This window comes from Telmatherina bonti, assembly GCF_933228915.1.
Source record: "Telmatherina bonti genome assembly, chromosome: 12".
In the NCBI taxonomy this organism is placed as follows: Eukaryota; Metazoa; Chordata; class Actinopteri; order Atheriniformes; family Telmatherinidae; genus Telmatherina; species Telmatherina bonti.
The window spans coordinates 18486677-18505358 of record NC_136610.1 but is presented as its reverse complement, the minus strand read 5'-3'; the positions used below and the strand labels follow the sequence as shown (position 1 = coordinate 18505358).

Genomic DNA, 18682 nt, shown 5'->3' with positions numbered 1-18682 from the left:
AGTTGTTGGACAAGGACATGCTTCGTGAGAAAGCTAGAGTTAGGGGATATCCATGTTTCACTTGAATTTACATGACTGAATGGAAATCTGGTGAAAAAGAAGTGCAGCGGGCAACGATATGCAATGAGATCTGTTGTAGCATGCAGAAAACAAACATTTGGATGTTGTTTAACACAACAGAAACATAGCCCCGATAAAAAGACATTATTGTCAGCAAAGGTAGCCACAGCGGAGGTGTTAGTCTACATGCGTGAGAGATAAGAATAAAGAGTAGGTTTAAGTGTGTGATGGAAAAGAGTCTGTATTTGCACAGGGATGAAAATAAAAGCACAAGTATGTTTGAGAGATGGCCAAAGATAAGAGCTGTGAGAAGAAAGACAGCAGGAAAGAGCAGAAGACTACAGCAGGTACAAGCCATAATTGAGGGTACAAATTCTTTTCATGCAGGGACCTTATCTCTGAGAAGAACAGAATGGTTCCCATGGCAGGCCTGAGTGGATCGCCAGTGAACAGCGGTAGAACCGCTGAGCAGTAACCCATGAGTGATGAGGAGAGGTTAAGAGAACTGAACCCATTTAAGTCACCCAAATAAGGGCTGTACAAGTCAGTGATGAATGCTCGAGAGTTCCTGAGGGAAAGAACACTGCCAGTGGAAAGGGTGGTGGATAGGGAGTGAGCATAGGTCCTGTGATCCCCATTTCATAAAAACAAATTGTTTTAATAAATGACACAGGCTTATGTCTAAAAAAGAGATATGTGCACTAATTTTGAAAGGCCATGTCAAAATAGAAACCCCCCCATTTAATCATATACGTAAACTACAGCACAAAAAAATCTGCTAAATTTGAATTAGAGCCCCCTACTGATGTCTAGTAGTTTTTATATCAGTGACTTTGAGCACTTTATTTAGAAAGCAAACAGGCACAAACAGGTCAAATGCAACGAAAGCAAAGAGCAATCGGATTCATTATCTGGATCCTTTTCAAAACACACCACACTTAACACTCCACTAAAAATGCACTGAAGTGGTCAAGTGAGTGACTGAACAACTAGCCAACGTCTTCTTGTTGTGCTTGTGTGCCGTACAGTATTACATGAAATAGCATTGTAAGCAGAGTTGTAGTGCATTTAGACAGACCAAGAGCTTAGCATTCTTCTATTACGCATGTGTTCCCAGAAATTTCACAAGTGTGTTGTTTCACCTTAAGTGCATGTTTTTATGTTTGACAGTGTGAGGGAGCCTGCAATTGCATAAATAATCTGTGTGAACAGATGTGTGCCCTCAGTAAAACATTTCATTGGCTTCCTCTCTGAATTGTTACAAGTGGTGCCATTATTTAAACATAAGAATCTGAGCAGAAGTGTAGATGGCAAGAGTGAGCAGCATACTGGTGCTTAACAAGTATACTTAACCCCAGCTGCCCATGCTAAGCCAAAGAAAGGAAAGGCTGTTCCCCAGCAGTGACATGGCAGGAGGGCAGTCAGGACAAGGTAAGAAGAGGAAGGGACAGCATTGTTAATGAACCCTTTGGGTCCAATGGCTAAATTACCACACACTGAGTAACAAAGATGGTGTTTAAATTAAACTAGCAGCCATGCACATTCTAGAAATGCAGTCTCAGTTTCTGTAAATAAACCAAAACAATGGTTTGATTTAGGTTCTGTACTATATTTTTTAAAAATTCATGAAGTAACACTTTCACAGGTTTTTTAGTGGACAGAAAAACACTCAGAAGAGATTTCTCCACTGCATACATTTAAGTACGTGACCTCTAAATCCGGCGTTCACCTTTAGTTTAACTTGCTGAAACCCTGAAAATGTCTGAGTGGTGAAACACCATAATCGCCCCCAGAACAAGCCCTCACAGAGACATAAATCTGTACTGTTTTTTTTAAGGTCCTTGTTATGTCTGTACTTCTATTTCGGTTGTGACAAACATGTTGCTACTCTCAGGGCAACATCATGGGAACCATTTGAAATCCTACTCCACTCGTAAAAGAATGCTTTGTATTCATTGGCTAAAGTAACTGTGCCAAATATTTCACTCTTAAGAAAAAAAAAAGAGCTATAATACTTATAATTTGTTTTTAAAGCAGAGACTAAAGGTGTAGGTGTTGGTTTTGATGTTCTTACTCACTGGTTCCTTAACTGCAGTAATGAAGCAAGCATTTGGCCATCATCAGTTTGTTCTTTTGGTGATCACTTTTGGACATGACAGTACAGTTAGAAAGTGATACTTACAACTAATAACATATCTTTGCAAAGGGACTTTTTTTTTTTTTATGAGGGTTTGTGTCAGGTATTAAGAAGTTAGAGAATTTCTAATTGGACCAGAAGGGGAAATTGTCAATAACCATTAGGATAATAGTTACAAAAAAAACCACCCCATCCTCCTCCCTGATTCTTCAAACTGAAAATGATGTGGCTGCTGTTTACTGCAAATAAAACACGAGCTATTTATCAATGCATAATAAACTCCCAAGTGAATGGCAGAGAAAAAAAACAGAATATCAATCTAATTATGGAATTATTTTTAGACGAGTATATCCTACATATCATGCAACAAAACAAAATTGTTTGCCTGAGTCCAATGACTTGCAGCGGAGAGGTATTTCGTGCTTGTGTTGTTCTCACTTATATGTAAGTCACTTTGGATAAAATCGTCTGCTAAATGACCGTAGAGTAGAGTAGAGTGGAGAATAGAATAGAATAGAATAGAATAGAATAGAATAGAATAGAATAGAATAGAATAGAATAGAGAGAAGTTTGCAGTTTTTAAATGCAATTATATAGAATAGAATAGAATAGAATAGAATAGAATAGAATAGAGAGAAGTTTGCAGTTTTTAAATGCAATTATATAGAATAGAATAGAATAGAATAGAATAGAATAGAATAGAATAGAATAGAATAGAATAGAATAGAGAGAAGTTTGCAGTTTTTAAATGCAATTATATTGAAACCAGTGCCAAGCAACCATTAGTGATATTACACTTAAAAGATATTTTAGCATTGGCTTCAATTTTAAAAGCCATCAACTAAGCCCATCTCTGTACTCTGTGGCTTCAAACACCCTAAGAAAATGGAGTCATTAGTAGGGTTCAGGAATTCATAAAGTCTTGCAAGGTAATTGATTGCTCCTGGAGGGGCAATCTGTGTGGGACTTTGTTTTTCTTATTTCAGCCTGTAGGAACAAGAAAAACACACATGGACTATGCTTAGCAATAGAGCCATTAGAGGGAGAGCATGTGGTGGTGGTGGGGGGGGGGGGGGGGGGGGGGGTCTGACAGTGCAATGTACACTACTTAAATATTACAGTACACACTAATCCACACACCCCAAACCTAGCCTAAATACAGAGGCGCCCACAATATAAGCCTGGGCATTATAAGATGCACCGGATGTGAAGACAAGGGAATCCTCTCTGGACAGCCGAATTAAAGAATGACCTATGGTCCCTGTTGAGTAACATTAGTGGGGGCTTTCTGTGTGCAGACATCATTCTGTTGACTGTCCATCATGGCTCAGGAAGGTGGGCAGTCACCATTACATACACACTGATGCCTCACTTTACAATAACACAGCAGCAGGCATGACTCCAGATCTGTCAAGGGAATGTTTAAAAAGAGTCATCATTATTGGTCTTTATTTTGGCAATTGGGGATGGGTGAAGGCTGATAGGAGGAGAGTTGTCTGGTTTACATCGAGCTCCTTACCTTAACCAACTACATAGGTCTGGAGAACAAGCTAAGACTGAGGGGTGAGGGAGGCAGATGGGTACTGACTTTGGGGGTAGAGAGCTGTAGATAAGCGGTAACCTGGGTTCCTTGGCTTGGGGTTTTAAATCATCGTCAGTCACTCCCAAGAGTTCACAAACATCAGCATTCCCATCGCTCTAAAACTCTCTTATCACACCAATCAGTTATCTGTTGCCCTAACAAACATGTCTGCTACCATCAAACACTCACTCCTCCACACACAAACACACACCAAATGAAAAATGCATCAGAATGAAGTCCATCCAGAAACGTGCTATCCATTAATTGTAAAACAACAATCATTCACAGCTACCTGGAACCCAAAACAAAGTATACAGAAATACATTTTTAAAGTCATTTTTCATGTAATACTCACTTTTGTTGCCCACCAAGAAGACAACAGGCTGAATGTCAGATTCCTCATTAGCTTTTTTGACCATGCTGAACCAATCCTCCAGATTCTCAAAGCTCTGGTAGTTGGTGATATCATAAACAAGGAGAACTCCCTGTAGGGAAAAAAAACATAAGAAACAATGCCAAAATTAGCAGACTCTCATTTGAACACCTGACACAGAAATTTCTCCACTGGAAGAGTGTAGATTATTTCTTTTTTTCTTTTCACACTTCATATTAACACATTGTTTCTCAATTCCGGTCCTCAGGCCCCCTTGCCTTGCATATTTTAGACATGTTCCTCCCCCAAAGACCTGAGTCAGATTATTGAACTTCCTCAACAAGGTCTTCTCAGCCTGTTAACAAGCCTTTATTTCATTCAGGTGTGTTAAAGTATGGTTCCCTATAAAACCTGCAGGGCAGGGGGGCCTGAGGACTGGAATTGAGAAACACCGTATTAACACATACTAATGAGTAATAGTGAGAGAGGGAACAGTAGGTGGCACTGCTTCTCTTCTTACAGTCAGGGACAAAATCTTGTTGATGGGAGAGTAGATAAATTTTAGTAGTTTCAATGTTATTGGCTTATGCGTTCATACTGATTAAAATAGTAGTTTGTCATAAATTTTTCATGGTTTTGTATGCATAATCTAAATTCACTGCCGAACAGAGGTTAGATCAAGCTATCTATTGTCTGAACTAATGAATGAAGACTATTGGCTGAAGAAACTGTTCGCCCCCTCCTCCACTAATCTCAACATTGTAGAAATATTCATGCAACAAAGTCAGAAGGAATTGACAACATAGATTAATTTTAAAAAAAAGTAAAGAGATAAGGGAGCTGTTGACATAAATTAAGTGAAATGATCACAGAATTCAGCTTTTTTCCAATCAGGATTCTAAACTTTACCAATTCTAAAGGACTGGATATGAATGGGAACCAAAGAAAACATATTTTCTTTTGGTGCATGATGCAACATGACTTTAAGGTTTCCATTGCTCTGTTCAAGAGACATACACTGTCACAACATGCACAACCAGTGACGACAGCTCACACCTCTGACAATTACTCTGAGCTTCTCTGAACAGCTATGATTGATTACAGGATGCCAAGTGGCAAACAACAGGTGTTAACATTTTATACAAAAGTGATGAAAAACTCTCTTGTAAAGTGTTATAATTTGGCAATGATGTATGAAAAGAAATAAAAAACACATGTATGATTAATTAATACACTATAGTGCAAAGTGTAAAACGCACTTTAGAAAGAGACAATTTCATCATGTCAAGTACATCCATGGAGTGGAAAATAACTGAGCAACACTTGTCTAGCATGTATTGTTCAATGACAAAAATATGTCAATAAGGCTGATATGCTGTCACATGTTTGGCTTTTTTGCCCACATGTTGGATCATGTGCTGCAGTATGTGGCTTGAAGTTCATTTTAAGCAGGCCCTCAAAAAATATGACAGTCCCTCATTTTAGAAACATAGCTTACCTGTGGCACTGACATCACTGAGCATTTTCACAAGATGCAGCTGGATATTAAGCATTAGACATTATTGTTTTCAAATGACCAATGAAAAACAAGAGAATATACATAAACTGGGGTTTGTTTGTTTTGGTTGGGCTATTTTTTACAAGTTGATACTAACATACTGTACATATTTGGATTTGAGTTAAGTGTTTGTACATATTTGAATGACAGTTTACTGAACATTTGTTCATTTTGGTGGATCAGCACAAACACTTCAAGTTAAATAAGTGCAAAAATAGATAATTTTTAAAAGCTAAAAATTTTAAAACCTGCTTCACACAGTTAAGCTAAGTGAAAAGTAATTACAATGTAACTAAAAAGGGACTGGCAGACTGACTGCAGAGGCTGTGATAACAAGCACTGACAGGGGAGCTAATACATGACTGTTAAAAAAAATGGAAACTCATTCTTGTCCTGGCTTGTATCTTATTTACTATTGTGATAATTCTGCATAATATTTGAATTGTGAAATTGTACACGTCATTCCCTTCCTGTGACTGATAGTCAAAGTTGGTTAAATTTCATTTTTAATTCAAATTGTTATATCTTCATCTTTGCTTCATGATGGGGAAATGAATTTGGAAAGTGGAAGCTACAGCACAAACCAAAGATGGTACCCGTTATTTTTTTCTTGGCAGAGTTAAGGAAAAAATAGCAACAGTTGAGAGTGAACTTTGGGTTTGTGTGTCCTTACATGAGCTCCATATATATATTTATCCAGCATTTTCCCCCCTAATGTTTGGCCTCCAATGTCCCACACCTGCAGGGTCACGTTCAAATTGCCTACAGTGGAGAAAAGAGAAACACTAAACTTCAATATCAAGCAATAATCACATTAAATTACAAGAATGCATCTTTTAATTAAACTCTGTAATGGACAAGATATTATTTCAGACACAAGATTTTCACTTTTCTCTCTTAACAGTCACAAAGTAGTAAAAAAAAATTAGAGAGAGCAAACGAAAAGGCTGCAATAGGGGGTTTCAATTGTTGATGTTTTTTGTTTGTTTTCAGAGCTGAAAATCCTTTGGAAATACGATGGATATGGATATATGGATATAGTAACCAAGGGTTCCATTGTGATTTCTATTTCTTGTTCAACATTGTTGATATACAAAATGAAAATAATAAATCAGCAATTAATATTTCATGCTAAGGGAACTGAAAAAACACCTATTACTCACATCCAAGAATATTCAGCAGCGAGACTGAGGGGATGAATATGTACCCTTTACCCTCTAATTAAACATTCTTAATACACTGGCTGTATGAAAATGACTTCTTATTACAGAATAACTGTTTGCATTGTGCCTTGTCCTGCCAAGTAGGGAAAGTGAAGAGAATTATATGCTGTTAAGGAAAATAGCAATAATTAAACGCAAAAGAGAAAAGGGAGACTGTTGCTCTTATGTTTGTGGGAAAAGAACAGAGTGTAGGAGCGGGAGGAAGAGAAAGAGGGGCACGAAAACCAAATCCAAATAAATATTTTCTTCCTCTGGAAAATGAAAAGGGTGGCTTAAAAAAATATCCAAGAAGAGAAGAGAGGACCAGACAGCAAGTAGTTTATATTGGTGTGATGAAGGCCCTGTGCTGGGCTGCAGCAGCGATGGGGAGCTAAGCATACACTGTGGACACGGCTGGACGACTCAACCCCTTCATAAGTCCCCTTTTTAAAGCGAGGAGAGGAAACGGTTACGTTCACAGTCACTACATCTAGACTATACACTGTCAATGTATAAAAGTTATACTGAGGAGTCCAATGAAAAACCTGTATCTTTGGTGTCATAAAGAGCCATCCCCACCCATTCAACGACCTCAGATGCTAGATTTTAGTTTTTTTATGTTTCAAACATTAATGCTGATTCAGCAGGGCTGGCATATTTTTGCTACAAGAACTGCAAACATGATAAAAAAAAAAAAAGACAAACAGTTAAACTGATAATAAGGCCAGATACAACAACATTATTGTCCTCTGAATATGACTTGATGCTAGATCACACCAAACACTGCCAAAAGTTAGATCTTGGCAGAATGTATCTTGTTCATTTCCCCATAGTCAGTCCCCTCCACTGTCTGTACCTCTCTGGTTTGGCAGGGACATCTGGAAGAGGTATTGTTATAAAAAGCACACACAGAGGAGGCTGTTGTGTGCCAGTCGGCCTCGCCTCACCTCTGCCTGCATTGGAAAATCTACATTAAGTTTGACAAGCTGGGCCTTCATGATGAGAGGGGCCAGCACTAGCTATAGGCTACTCTCCCTCCTGCTGCAACAGACCCTTACAACCCCTTAGAGACCCACACAACCTCTCCAATACAAGGCATGGTGGGGGTCCTAACTAAGTTTGGGACCACCCAGCTTGCAGAGCTACTCTCCTCTTCATCAGATCATCAACACCCAATTCCCCAGAAAATGGGCCATTTAACAACTCAGGTGTTGAGTCCAGTTTTGTTGCTGCCCCAGTGATATAGATATATTTTCTGTACATTAAACAAAGCTTGCAGTATAACAGTGGAAAGTTCACTGATTCTCTCCAGAAAAATAGTTACTGAAAAAAGAAGTCACACAATTAGTAACATTTGTTCAGGTTCGTATTAAGTAGCTGAGCCCAGCCTGTTCTTATGGTTGGCTCTTTTCATCCCGACTCCACCACAACATTTTTGGCGGTTTAGTTCTCCTAAGTCTCATATGCTGAAATTGAAACAAAATCAAAATAGAATATTCAGCCAACTCACAAATCAGCATAACTTTTACTTTTAGCACTTAATTTGCCCTCGCTTAATGTTGTTTTATTAGTAATGAAAGAATTTAGAAACAGAGCATGGGCTATGGCTGTTTAAGAAATACTATTTAATATACTGAAAATGCTAATTTCACATAGTAGGAAATTAAACAGTGTATGCTTGTTCAAATATAGTATTATACAATAAAATTTATTTCTGTGGAATCAATATAAACAAATCATTATCAGTGTTTAATGTGATGCAGAACAAAGATTGGTTAAACATGAGGATCAGCAGCATGCAGGAAAATGGAACTAGTTGAAGTATTTACTCTACTGTGTCCACGAAATTATGACCAAGGTTTGAATGTTTGAGCATAATCTGGTCATTGGCCTTGTGGAGTCCAAAGAAAAAAAAGCTGTTTGCTCTGGAGAGAAGAAACTTCAGTACGGATAAGCCTGAGAAGTGGCAGACACTCTACAATGAAGAACTACCAGAAAAGACACATTCAGCTTTTGCGTTAACCTGAATAATAAACAGGAAAATATGAGAAATAAAAATCTGACAGTGATGGCGAACAACAAGCTTCTCAGTTAGATTTCAACAGACGTTTCAATAAATATTCTAATTATTTTAAGTAAACAGAATCAACAATCTCATACCTTATATTGATATGAAAAATAACATTTACTATTTCTGCAACCACAAATCCATATTTTTTCACTGCACTCCCAAGTCTGTAGTGTAGTGATCTGTGCGTGTGCAATGCATGCCTGTGCAATGTCTCAGAACATGCAAGCGCTCCCTAAAGATTATGAAGGTGTCTCACCTGGAAGGCTTATTCTCTTCAGAAAGAAATCCAGGCCAATGGTTTGTTTGTACTGCTTCCCAAAGGCCTCTTGTGCAAACCTGGTGGCGAGTGATGTCTAAAACAGAAAGACAAAAGGAGAGATGTGGAGAATGAGAGCCAAGCACTTCTGCAGCTATTAAAAGAACTAAAAATACAAGATTTATAGCAGTAAGTGTTTTTTTTTTTAAAGAAAATATTTCCAGGATAGAGGAGAAGTGTTCATTCAGAGCATATTATTTGTCTAAGAAAACATCTACAGATCAAAGCATAGCCCTGGGCAGAATGCAAAATGTTGCAAAACCTTTTGTCTTGAAATGATGACACTTTGGTAATAAGTAGGAAAAAAAACATTCAAACTGACAAAATGCCAACTAAAACTAGATAATTTGATTTCCTAATATATCTAAAAATACAATGTTACAATTGATCATATCTGGCCCTATAATGGACTGGCAGCCTGTCCAGGATGTCCCCTGCCTCCTGCCCAATGATTTCTGGGATAGGCTCCAGCTTCCCCGCAAACCTTGATTAGACTAAGCAGTTAAGAAAATAGATGGATGTAAAATTTATCATATCACAACACCGCTTCATCATTCTTTGTTGTAATGCCATACAATTATAATTAGAAGGAAATGTAACCTTGAAGAGTGTGTTACAGGAAATTAGTGTGATCCCTCAAACCCTTTAAAAAAAAAAGACCTAAATGATTGACAGAGAGGTCGCTGATGTAACTGCTTGCCTCCTCTACCACCTTAGTACTCGGTCCCAAAAGTGAGAAGGAAAATCTACGTGAAATACAAAAACAGGTGTAGCAGTATGTGTCATGTCTCCAGACGGCAGACCTAATAATTGCCACAAATTATTAAACTTCCATCACTGTCACTGTTGTACTTGAGAAGACGGCATGTTAACAGTGTCTGAAATCCGTGGGAATTCATAGCACAGGCTTGACATGCCAACATCAATTCAATGTGATGGATGAGGATAAGAAAAAAATAATGTGTTGAATGTCTATTAGCTATCTTTAGAACAGTGTGCTTACATAAACACAACAGAAAAGCAAACCAAGGGGATTCCCTCAGCGTTCATGTGTGGCAGTAAATGGATTTTAACGTGGTGCTTGACAGTCACTGCGGGTTTAAGGATTTAAAACTAAGTTCTGTCTTTGAATGCACTAAGCTTTTAGTTGAGCCTGGGTCCTTATCTGCCTCCATTCCTACTAAGACAGGTTTATGTTCAAACAAACACTGCAACATATATGACAGAACTTCCTTCAAATTACATAAAGGAAGACATCAAGTGATGTAATGTAAACAGGTTAACCTCTCATCTTGGTCTGCCCAAATCTTTTTTAGTCAGTCCTTCACTATGTAGCTGGCTTTTGCCATAGCCGTGCTGATTAACATTTTCTTAGAGGTGCAGAACAAAGTTTACACACCTATGTCTTTGAAGGTTTACTAAATTACTGTCCCCACCCCCCTCCTCCTTTTTTAATCTCAGTTGGCAGAGTCACAGCATCAAGAGTGGCTGCAAAATTACTGGAGGTGACTGACGCAACAAGGAGAAAATTGACCATTTAAGTAGCCCAAACAATCACTGACAACACAGCAATAACAAGCTTGGACAGCAAAAATGTATTCCACATGCTCACACTGGCCTCGTCAACCATTTGTCTTGGCATTCCGGTAGCTTGGCTCTCCTCCGTCAACATAGTTTTTTTTTTTCTTTCTCCAAACGAACAACTGGACCTAACCAGCAAATGTAATAGCTGGTGTAATCTTAACACTGCAACAGTGAACACCAAAAGGGTCACCAATGATACCAATGCCGGGAAATGGAAGAAATTCCACTGAAACAAGAAACATAAAGAGGGTGTTTATTTTTTTTAAAAGAAGAAGAGGAAAAAAAGGGAAAGCTCAGTATGACCATGTGATGCAAATCATACATGTGAAGCTGTGTATTTTCACAGCTCAGTGTCACATCTGCATTTTTATTGTATTTAAAAAGTTCAGACATATAATGCTGTGCGATTAGGAGTCTGACTGGAATTCAGCATTTATTAATATACAGGGTCTGCACCTAAAGCTCCTTTTTACCCTATGGGTCACAGAACAGCAAATGTAGAGGAAAAACTGAGAGGCTCATAACTCAGGTTGAAAAATAGACCAGTGTTTAAGTTCAGCCCAGCGTCTTAAGAGCCTGGCTAAATGTGAGACTCCATATTTTAAAAACATCTCGGTCAGGTGGACAAGCCTCTACACATTTCCCTATATTTCTGAATGGACAACCAACCACAAGCAAAAATACCACTGAAAATGCTGTCCAAGAAAAACTGATCCAATTGCAATTTGCTCAGCAAATTGACATTAATAAGGGGGAAACAGCATTCAAGATGTCAGTCAGCAGTGCCTACTCAAAATGGGGGGCAGGGCTCCTGTTTTCTGCCCAAAACAGACAAGCAGGTAAGTCATTCAGACAGTGACGAGCTGACACCTGGCAGTAGTGTGAGAAGGATTATTAATGTGGCGTATCTACTGGGAGTTATGTGTGTGTCCTCTGAACACACACATAAACTCTGCACCTCCCCAAAGAAAATCTCAACTTTCCAGAATGAGAACATTCATTTTTCTCATTGGGTTTTGCCTTTACAGGTAACACTCATTTTCCCAGAGGAAGGAGAGATTAGTTACAAAAAAGGATGTGTAGCTGAAAAGTACTTGGCATCCCTGTCGTACAATCATAGTCATTCAGGGATTCAAGATGCAGTGAAGAGGAAACGCAGTTGAACTGTCATGACAACGTCTTTGCTTTACTGCAAATGAATGTTTAGTGTGACTAGAAAAAATTCCCAAACGTTAATATAAATTCAGCCTTTTTAATCCAAGTTTTGAATGGCTGTGTTTTAGTTGTGTAGTTTTGAAAGTGAACGGCGTGTGAAAATTAATGTTATGTTTTTGTCAATTTAGCAAAGAGAAGCAATGTACTGAAAAAGCTTTTTTTTTTGGTAGTTCTGAGGTTTATTGTGTACAAAAAACTAAGAAAATAGCAATATTTTTACATTTCTCAATTTTCTTAAAAGAGGCCACTGGAGCCAAATGCATTTGGAGCCATTTGTCAGAAGATTCACTGATGGAAAACAGACACCAGGCTGGGCAATCTGCAGCCTTTTGTCAACTTTCACACTTTGTATAAATCTCCAGTTAACTGTAAAGGTTGGGTGTTACTCATTTTCTGCTTAATTTGGGCTGCCAAGCTCTTAAAGTTACATGGGTTTCTTACTTAGGCAGGCAACAGTTTCTTCACAGCACCAGCAGATGATCTCAGTTACAATAAATCACAGTACTGCCAGTGTGCAGCCCACAACTATACTCAATGGTACAGGCAACATGGATTAAGGGCTGGGTAGACTTAATAGGGTTTAGAACAGAGGATTTGTGTCAGATTTAAATCCATTATGCTATCTTGGACACAGAATATGAACTGAAATAGTCAAATGACTATGTCTTCTTTAAGAGAAAATGTGCATGCATGGAACTGGTTGTCTCACATTGCTTACTTAGATTTCAGCTACTACATGTTGCGGGGTTTTAATGTTGACTATTCAGAAATATTTGTCCATTGAGTCTATATTTAATTAAGATTTAAAGAGCCATTCACAATTATTCCCTGTATCTATGCCATTTTTATATTATATTCAAGTTAAACTGAGTTGTGTTATAACTGCCAGTTAAGCAGCTATCACACAGTTATTAAGCAATTTTGCGCAGCACTACTTAGTCAGAGTTAAGGTAAGTTTCTGCTTAAATAGTTCAGCACCAGGTTTGTTCCCAACCTTTAGCATTTCTACACTTCCATTTTGTTGTAAACTACAATGACAAATTGTCTTAAATATAATCAACTCAATGACTATTTTTGGGGCTTTTTGTCTCAAAATGCGATTTGTTGACAGGCTTGAAATAACTGTGCAACTTGTTTGGAAAAAAAAAACGAAGAATTTTAAATACCATTGGTATTATCTGTGCATTTAATAACCCACCTATCATAATTGTCACATATTGAAAGTTGTATAATTATCCAAATGCTTTTGCAGCATGGCATGTATTTAGCATTAAAATGCTGCCTAGCTTTTTCTCCAAACCCTGTTCCCTTTAAGAGCCATGCTGTTTTGGGCATTTTGCAGATCAAGTGGGCAGAAAAATGGCAGTTCCTTTCCAGTCCTTCTGCTTTAGATTAAATAATCTTCTGTAAGCGATAATAAATATGAATCTTGATATGATTTTTTTCTGGTCACCTAAATACATACAAACGTTATTGTTCCTTTGACTCAAAAACAAAGCAGGGAAAATCCATGTTTACGTTTCATTCAGATAATGACTGAGATTTAAATGAAACCTATGTCAGGATGTGTCATTTATATGTCTATTTGGTGAAAGTTTGCATAACATTATAGCATCGTAGCTTGGAAATTAAATGACTCCTGAGGTGTAAACCATGATGTGATCACAAATAACTCTGACTTTCATGCTCCTGTGTTATCGCTTTGTTGTTCTAGCTTTTAGCCAACTTAGCTACGCTAGCGTCGGTCGCCATGGTGACCAGGACAGTGCGGAGTCAGCATGAAGACGAGCTGCATACTGAGTCCACCGCCGTGTACCAGTAAAAACACACGGTCGCTATGTTATTAATATTTCATTTTAATGTCTGTCCTCTTCTTTAACGTGTCTGCCACCGCCTCACCTTTCCGCAAGCTCCGTCTCCAATCACCACAATTTTCAGCTGCTTGTCCTGGCTGTCCTCTTCTGAATCAGACATGACGTTCAACTGTCGTCCAACTATATCAATGTGCGAGACCGAAAAGTACAAACCACCCACAGGCTGCTGAGTCCAGCTATCTGGGTAATCACAGATGGATTAAAACACTGTTGAGTGGGCAAGCAGACGCCATTTTGACTCCACTGTAGCTGCTCCGCTCGGCGTGATCCAAAGCCCCACTGCTGTCTCGGCTGTTTTTATGTTTAAACGGGGATCATGGCTATCAGGGAGGCAAGCCGGTGCCCGCGAGTTGGCACTTCAGTTTATATTTATTTTCGCTACACCCATGAAGCCCGTCGTCTTTTCAGAAACTATTTGAAGCGGAAACAGAAACATCGGCGTGTGGTTGAGTCCTGAATGTGACGCGTTCCTGTTACCATGGTAACATAGGTCAAAGTGTAAAAAGAATGATAATGAAATACAAAGAATTTACCTTTGCAAAAAGCTTACCACAATAAAATAAAATAAAACTTACCAGAAGAAAGGGACCTTATTGTGCCATGGTTCAGTTTTTGTTTAATTTTACATTTTAAATTTTAAACGTCAAATTTGTATTTTTGAGTTAACAGACATCAGATTTGAAATGGACAAGCAGCCATAATCCATAATGTAGCCGATTTAACACTGACAGTAGCTTCAAAATACATAGACTCCTGGACAATTTTTCACATTTGCTAATAAAATCAATGTCCACTTATTTAAAAGAATATTATGGAATATTCTTGATATTGCTCTAGTTTGTTATTGTTTCTGTTTGTTAATCTGACTGAAAGAATAAAAAACACTTCCTTTCTTTCTTTTTTCTTTTTCCCTCTTTCTCGTTGTTATCGCCCCAAAGGAAAATTGCACGACTTCCACTATACCACAATCTCTCCTGTCATTTGGATCTGATTAGCTGTAAGGAGTCAGGAGATTATTTGTAAACCTAACCTGCATCGGTTTTTTACAGAGTTGATTTATTTGTTCCTCTAGATATTGTTTTTGTTGCTGGTTGTTTGTTCGTTTTGTTTTTGTTTACTTTTAAGTAGGCTGTATTAGTTGTTGAGTAGTTGTCTACTACCTGGAAACATATTTATAGAGTTGTTTGTAAATACTACGATCTAAAAGGTTCTTTCATCAATTATCATTAAGCATCAAGAAACCAATGGTTGAGTTGATATTCACCTAAATGAAATATTATGAGCCTACATCAGCTGATCCCTTCCTGTGATGTCCTCAGCTTAATGTTATTCCTGTGCTGTTATGGTTTGCAAATAGACCAGGTTTTTTTTTTTTTTTTTTTATAATTCCCAGTCGAATAGATCATCATTCTGTGTGTAAAAAAGATCATTTCTGTAATATCATATACTTCTTAATTTAAGTTTTACTTAAAAAAAGAAAGGATACTTTTCTATTTATCTTAATTACGAAATACTGTATTAAGATTTATCTTAATACAGTATTTTGTAATTATTTCTAGAAACAATAAAGTGAGATTTTTAAGATTTATTATCAAAATTTAAATAATCTGGAATGTGGCTGAATTTATCTTTAACCTATGCTTCATTTTATTCCGTTCTGTTTGCAATAAAAAAAAATCAACAAATGATGGATGATTCATTTGAAAAACTATTTTTTGCTTTGAGCGTCTGGTGACAGTTTTTACTGTCAAATAAAAGAATTAGGACACTAATCTAAACAAATGTGGAATTATTTGTCTGTAAAACATGTTTGCAGGTGTTTAATTTGCTGCTGGAGGGTGATGCAGCCCACAGATTTTGTACACGAGAAGATATTTTGTAAAGCTTTCATGGACGTTCGTCAGTCCAAAGGTCTTTCACGCTGCTTCTCTCCACAATGTGAGGATGAGGATGTCACTGGAAAAATGAAGAGAAATCCACACCTTGGCCACTTTGAAGCAGGTGGAAACGAGTGGCAGTACTGTTCATAGATGTTCATAGGGGTGTAAAACACAGCTTCCCAAGAGAACAGAAGACTATGGAGGAAAATGACGCATCACAGGAAAAAGACGCACAAGTCCGCATGTTTGGGGTTAAGAACAATTTGATTAATTAAAATTTTTACTTATTTTAATACGACTTAAAATAATTTTAAGTTGTAAAATCTGAGTTTACACATGCAGTTTATACCTAAGTTCGAAAATTAGATAGTCAAATGGATTAGTAAAGAAAAAAACTCAAATTCCCAAGATTTATTGTAGTATTTGTTTGATCTCTGATTAAAGTGAATCTACCGAGAGAGAAAACAGAAAATACAACTATATACCTATCACTATTTGTGATTTTTTTTTTTTTTTTTTTTTTTAAGAATAATATAAGAAAATAAAATCTTGAAAGTCTGTTGGATAATTTGCTGTACGATCAGTTAGTTAGTTAGTTAGTTAGTTAGTTAGTTAGTTAGTTAGTTTGTTTGTTTGTTTGTTTGTTTGTTTGTTTGTTTGTTTGTTTGTTTGTTCCGGAGATAAAGTTCTATTTTTAGTCATCAAAAAATAATTTTGATTAATGAATTTATTCAAATAAAGATATTGTGTCTTAATTTTACAAAATGATCAACTTGAAGGGGAGTGTGCCATGGTAATAACGATAATAATAATCATGATAACCATAATATAGCCGACAGAGTAAACTAATCTGGCAGATTCTGGTCTATTTTAAACAGATAAATGTCGCTATATTTAGAAAGATATTTTTATACACTTAAGGCCTACAGAACTTATTAACTAAACTCAGGTCAAGTAGCTATCCATCTTCTTCTAATATTCAGCGGATGATGAAGTTGTGTTTATACCACTGAAACTAAAGAGAAATTAGTTTTAAATAATAACTATATTTGCATTTAGATATTTTCTGGGTATAAACATTTACTTCGAGATGTGACTTTAAACAGGACATTTTTTACGGGTTTCTATGATATTTTAAAAACATTTGAGCAGATGAAACAAAAAAAAAGAAAGAAAGAAAGAAAGGAAGAAACAGAAAAAGGAAAAGAAAAAAAGTCTCAAAGCACCGGACATTAATAATCATCACAACAAACAAATTTCAACAAAGAATTTTCCACAACCAAGAGTCCGTCTAAATGTTAGTTCAGTTGGTGAAATCCAGATTGAAAACTCTGTGCGCCAAATGATTTAGGAATAACTTCATGTCTTTAAATGAACTTAAATATCTTTGTGCAAATTAAAATATATATTGCTCAGTACCAGGTTGAAAAGTTGTTTTCAAGGCATAATGTTACAAAGACAAACAATACGAACTAAAGACATTCCGACCTAAGCGTCTTCCTTGAGTTTCTGTTTACATCAAATTGGACTGTTTTCCGGGACAATAATAAACCATTTCTGTATAAATATATAAAATAATAAATAAATAAACCATATTAAAACTATCGATGAGTAAGAAGAAAGCAAGTTTAGTTTGTGCGTAAATAGCCCTTCTACCTGCGGATAGAAATACACAACCGTCTCCATATTCAGCTTTGTGAAGTGACAAATCCTCGCCAAAAGTCTACAGCCCAACTCTGCCCTTAACTCTGCAGAGAAATAAGGAAGAGACATGAACGGGGTTGAATCAGTCCAATGAAGGTGTTTGCAGTTCAAGCAGGCTAGGGGCAATCACGATGTTCCTCAAAATCAGATATCTTCACATGCAAACGTGACTAACGCATTTTAAAAACAACTAAGTTAACCAAAGTACAATCTGAAAAATAACACGCAGGTAAAGGAAGTTAAGTAGGACGATCCACATCTTCAGACTTCAAGATCCAGACCAGCCAATGAGGAGCATCACCGCCTCTCATGAAGGCCACTGATGGCGCGTACCTGCATACAGTAGATCAGATTTTAGGACACATGGACTCCTTTCATGAGAAGACAAAAATGTTTTGCTATTATAATATAAGGGGTTAAAGAGAACACGGATCCCAAGTAAATCCCTCTAAACTTACCCCGTTCATGCGTAAACACGCAGACATCGACCGTGTAGTCCACTCCTAAACACAGATGTTCTTCATTAAATGCCAAAAGCTGCCACTGTCGGCAGGCGAACTTTTTTTGTGCCAGCATAAAATCAAAGTGCCATCTGTGCTGCAGCAAGATATGATTATGTTTCGGAAATTATCCAAAGTAATCCGTACTAACACCACACACAGGAATGTCTGTAAGGGATGCAAGCATGATGAAAGCCAGAGGATGACTGGGGTGATGCAGCGCCCTGCTGACCCCGACTTAACATTCAAACTCTAACTGGAAAAGAGCAACAGCTGACGCAACTCTCTTAACATTTCAACTACAGGCTTCAAATAAAAGAAAAGAAAAGAAAAGAAGCTTCGAGTGTTTCCCAGCGAAAAAAAACTCATTCCTTTAAAAGTTCCTTTTTTAACTGTAGGTGGAGTGACATGGGCCTCCTTAACCCCGGAATACTCCACTCACTGTGTTGTCATACGGCCCTAAAGGTAGCTGTCAGTTTACCCTGTCCGGTAATCACAGAGCGATTCATCATTGTTTGACAGGTGTGTTGGGGAAGGAAGCTATGGTGGCCCAGGTGACATGGTCTCACTGAGGCACAGACACCATGATGAAGAGGAAGGAAGAAAAATGTCACAAAACAAAGAAA

General features: G+C 37.4%; 1 protein-coding gene across 2 annotated transcripts in view; it reads right to left on the bottom strand.

Moving 5' to 3' along the window:
* The window catches only part of rab28 (RAB28, member RAS oncogene family), a gene marked incomplete at its 3' end in the record, with an annotated part of 29361 nt that extends 15237 nt beyond the window's left edge, over positions 1–14124 (bottom strand). For both annotated transcript variants that reach the window (XM_079250267.1, XM_079250268.1), the window contains exons 1-4: positions 13998–14124; positions 9240–9336; positions 6384–6472; positions 4135–4264 (exon numbers count right to left, since the gene is read on the bottom strand). In XM_079250267.1, coding sequence (XP_079106393.1) covers positions 4135–4264; positions 6384–6472; positions 9240–9336; positions 13998–14072 — 391 coding nt within the window. In that variant the 5' untranslated portion in view covers positions 14073–14124. The remainder of the gene's footprint in view (positions 1–4134; positions 4265–6383; positions 6473–9239; positions 9337–13997) is intronic.
* Between the last annotated feature and the right edge of the window lie 4558 nt (positions 14125–18682).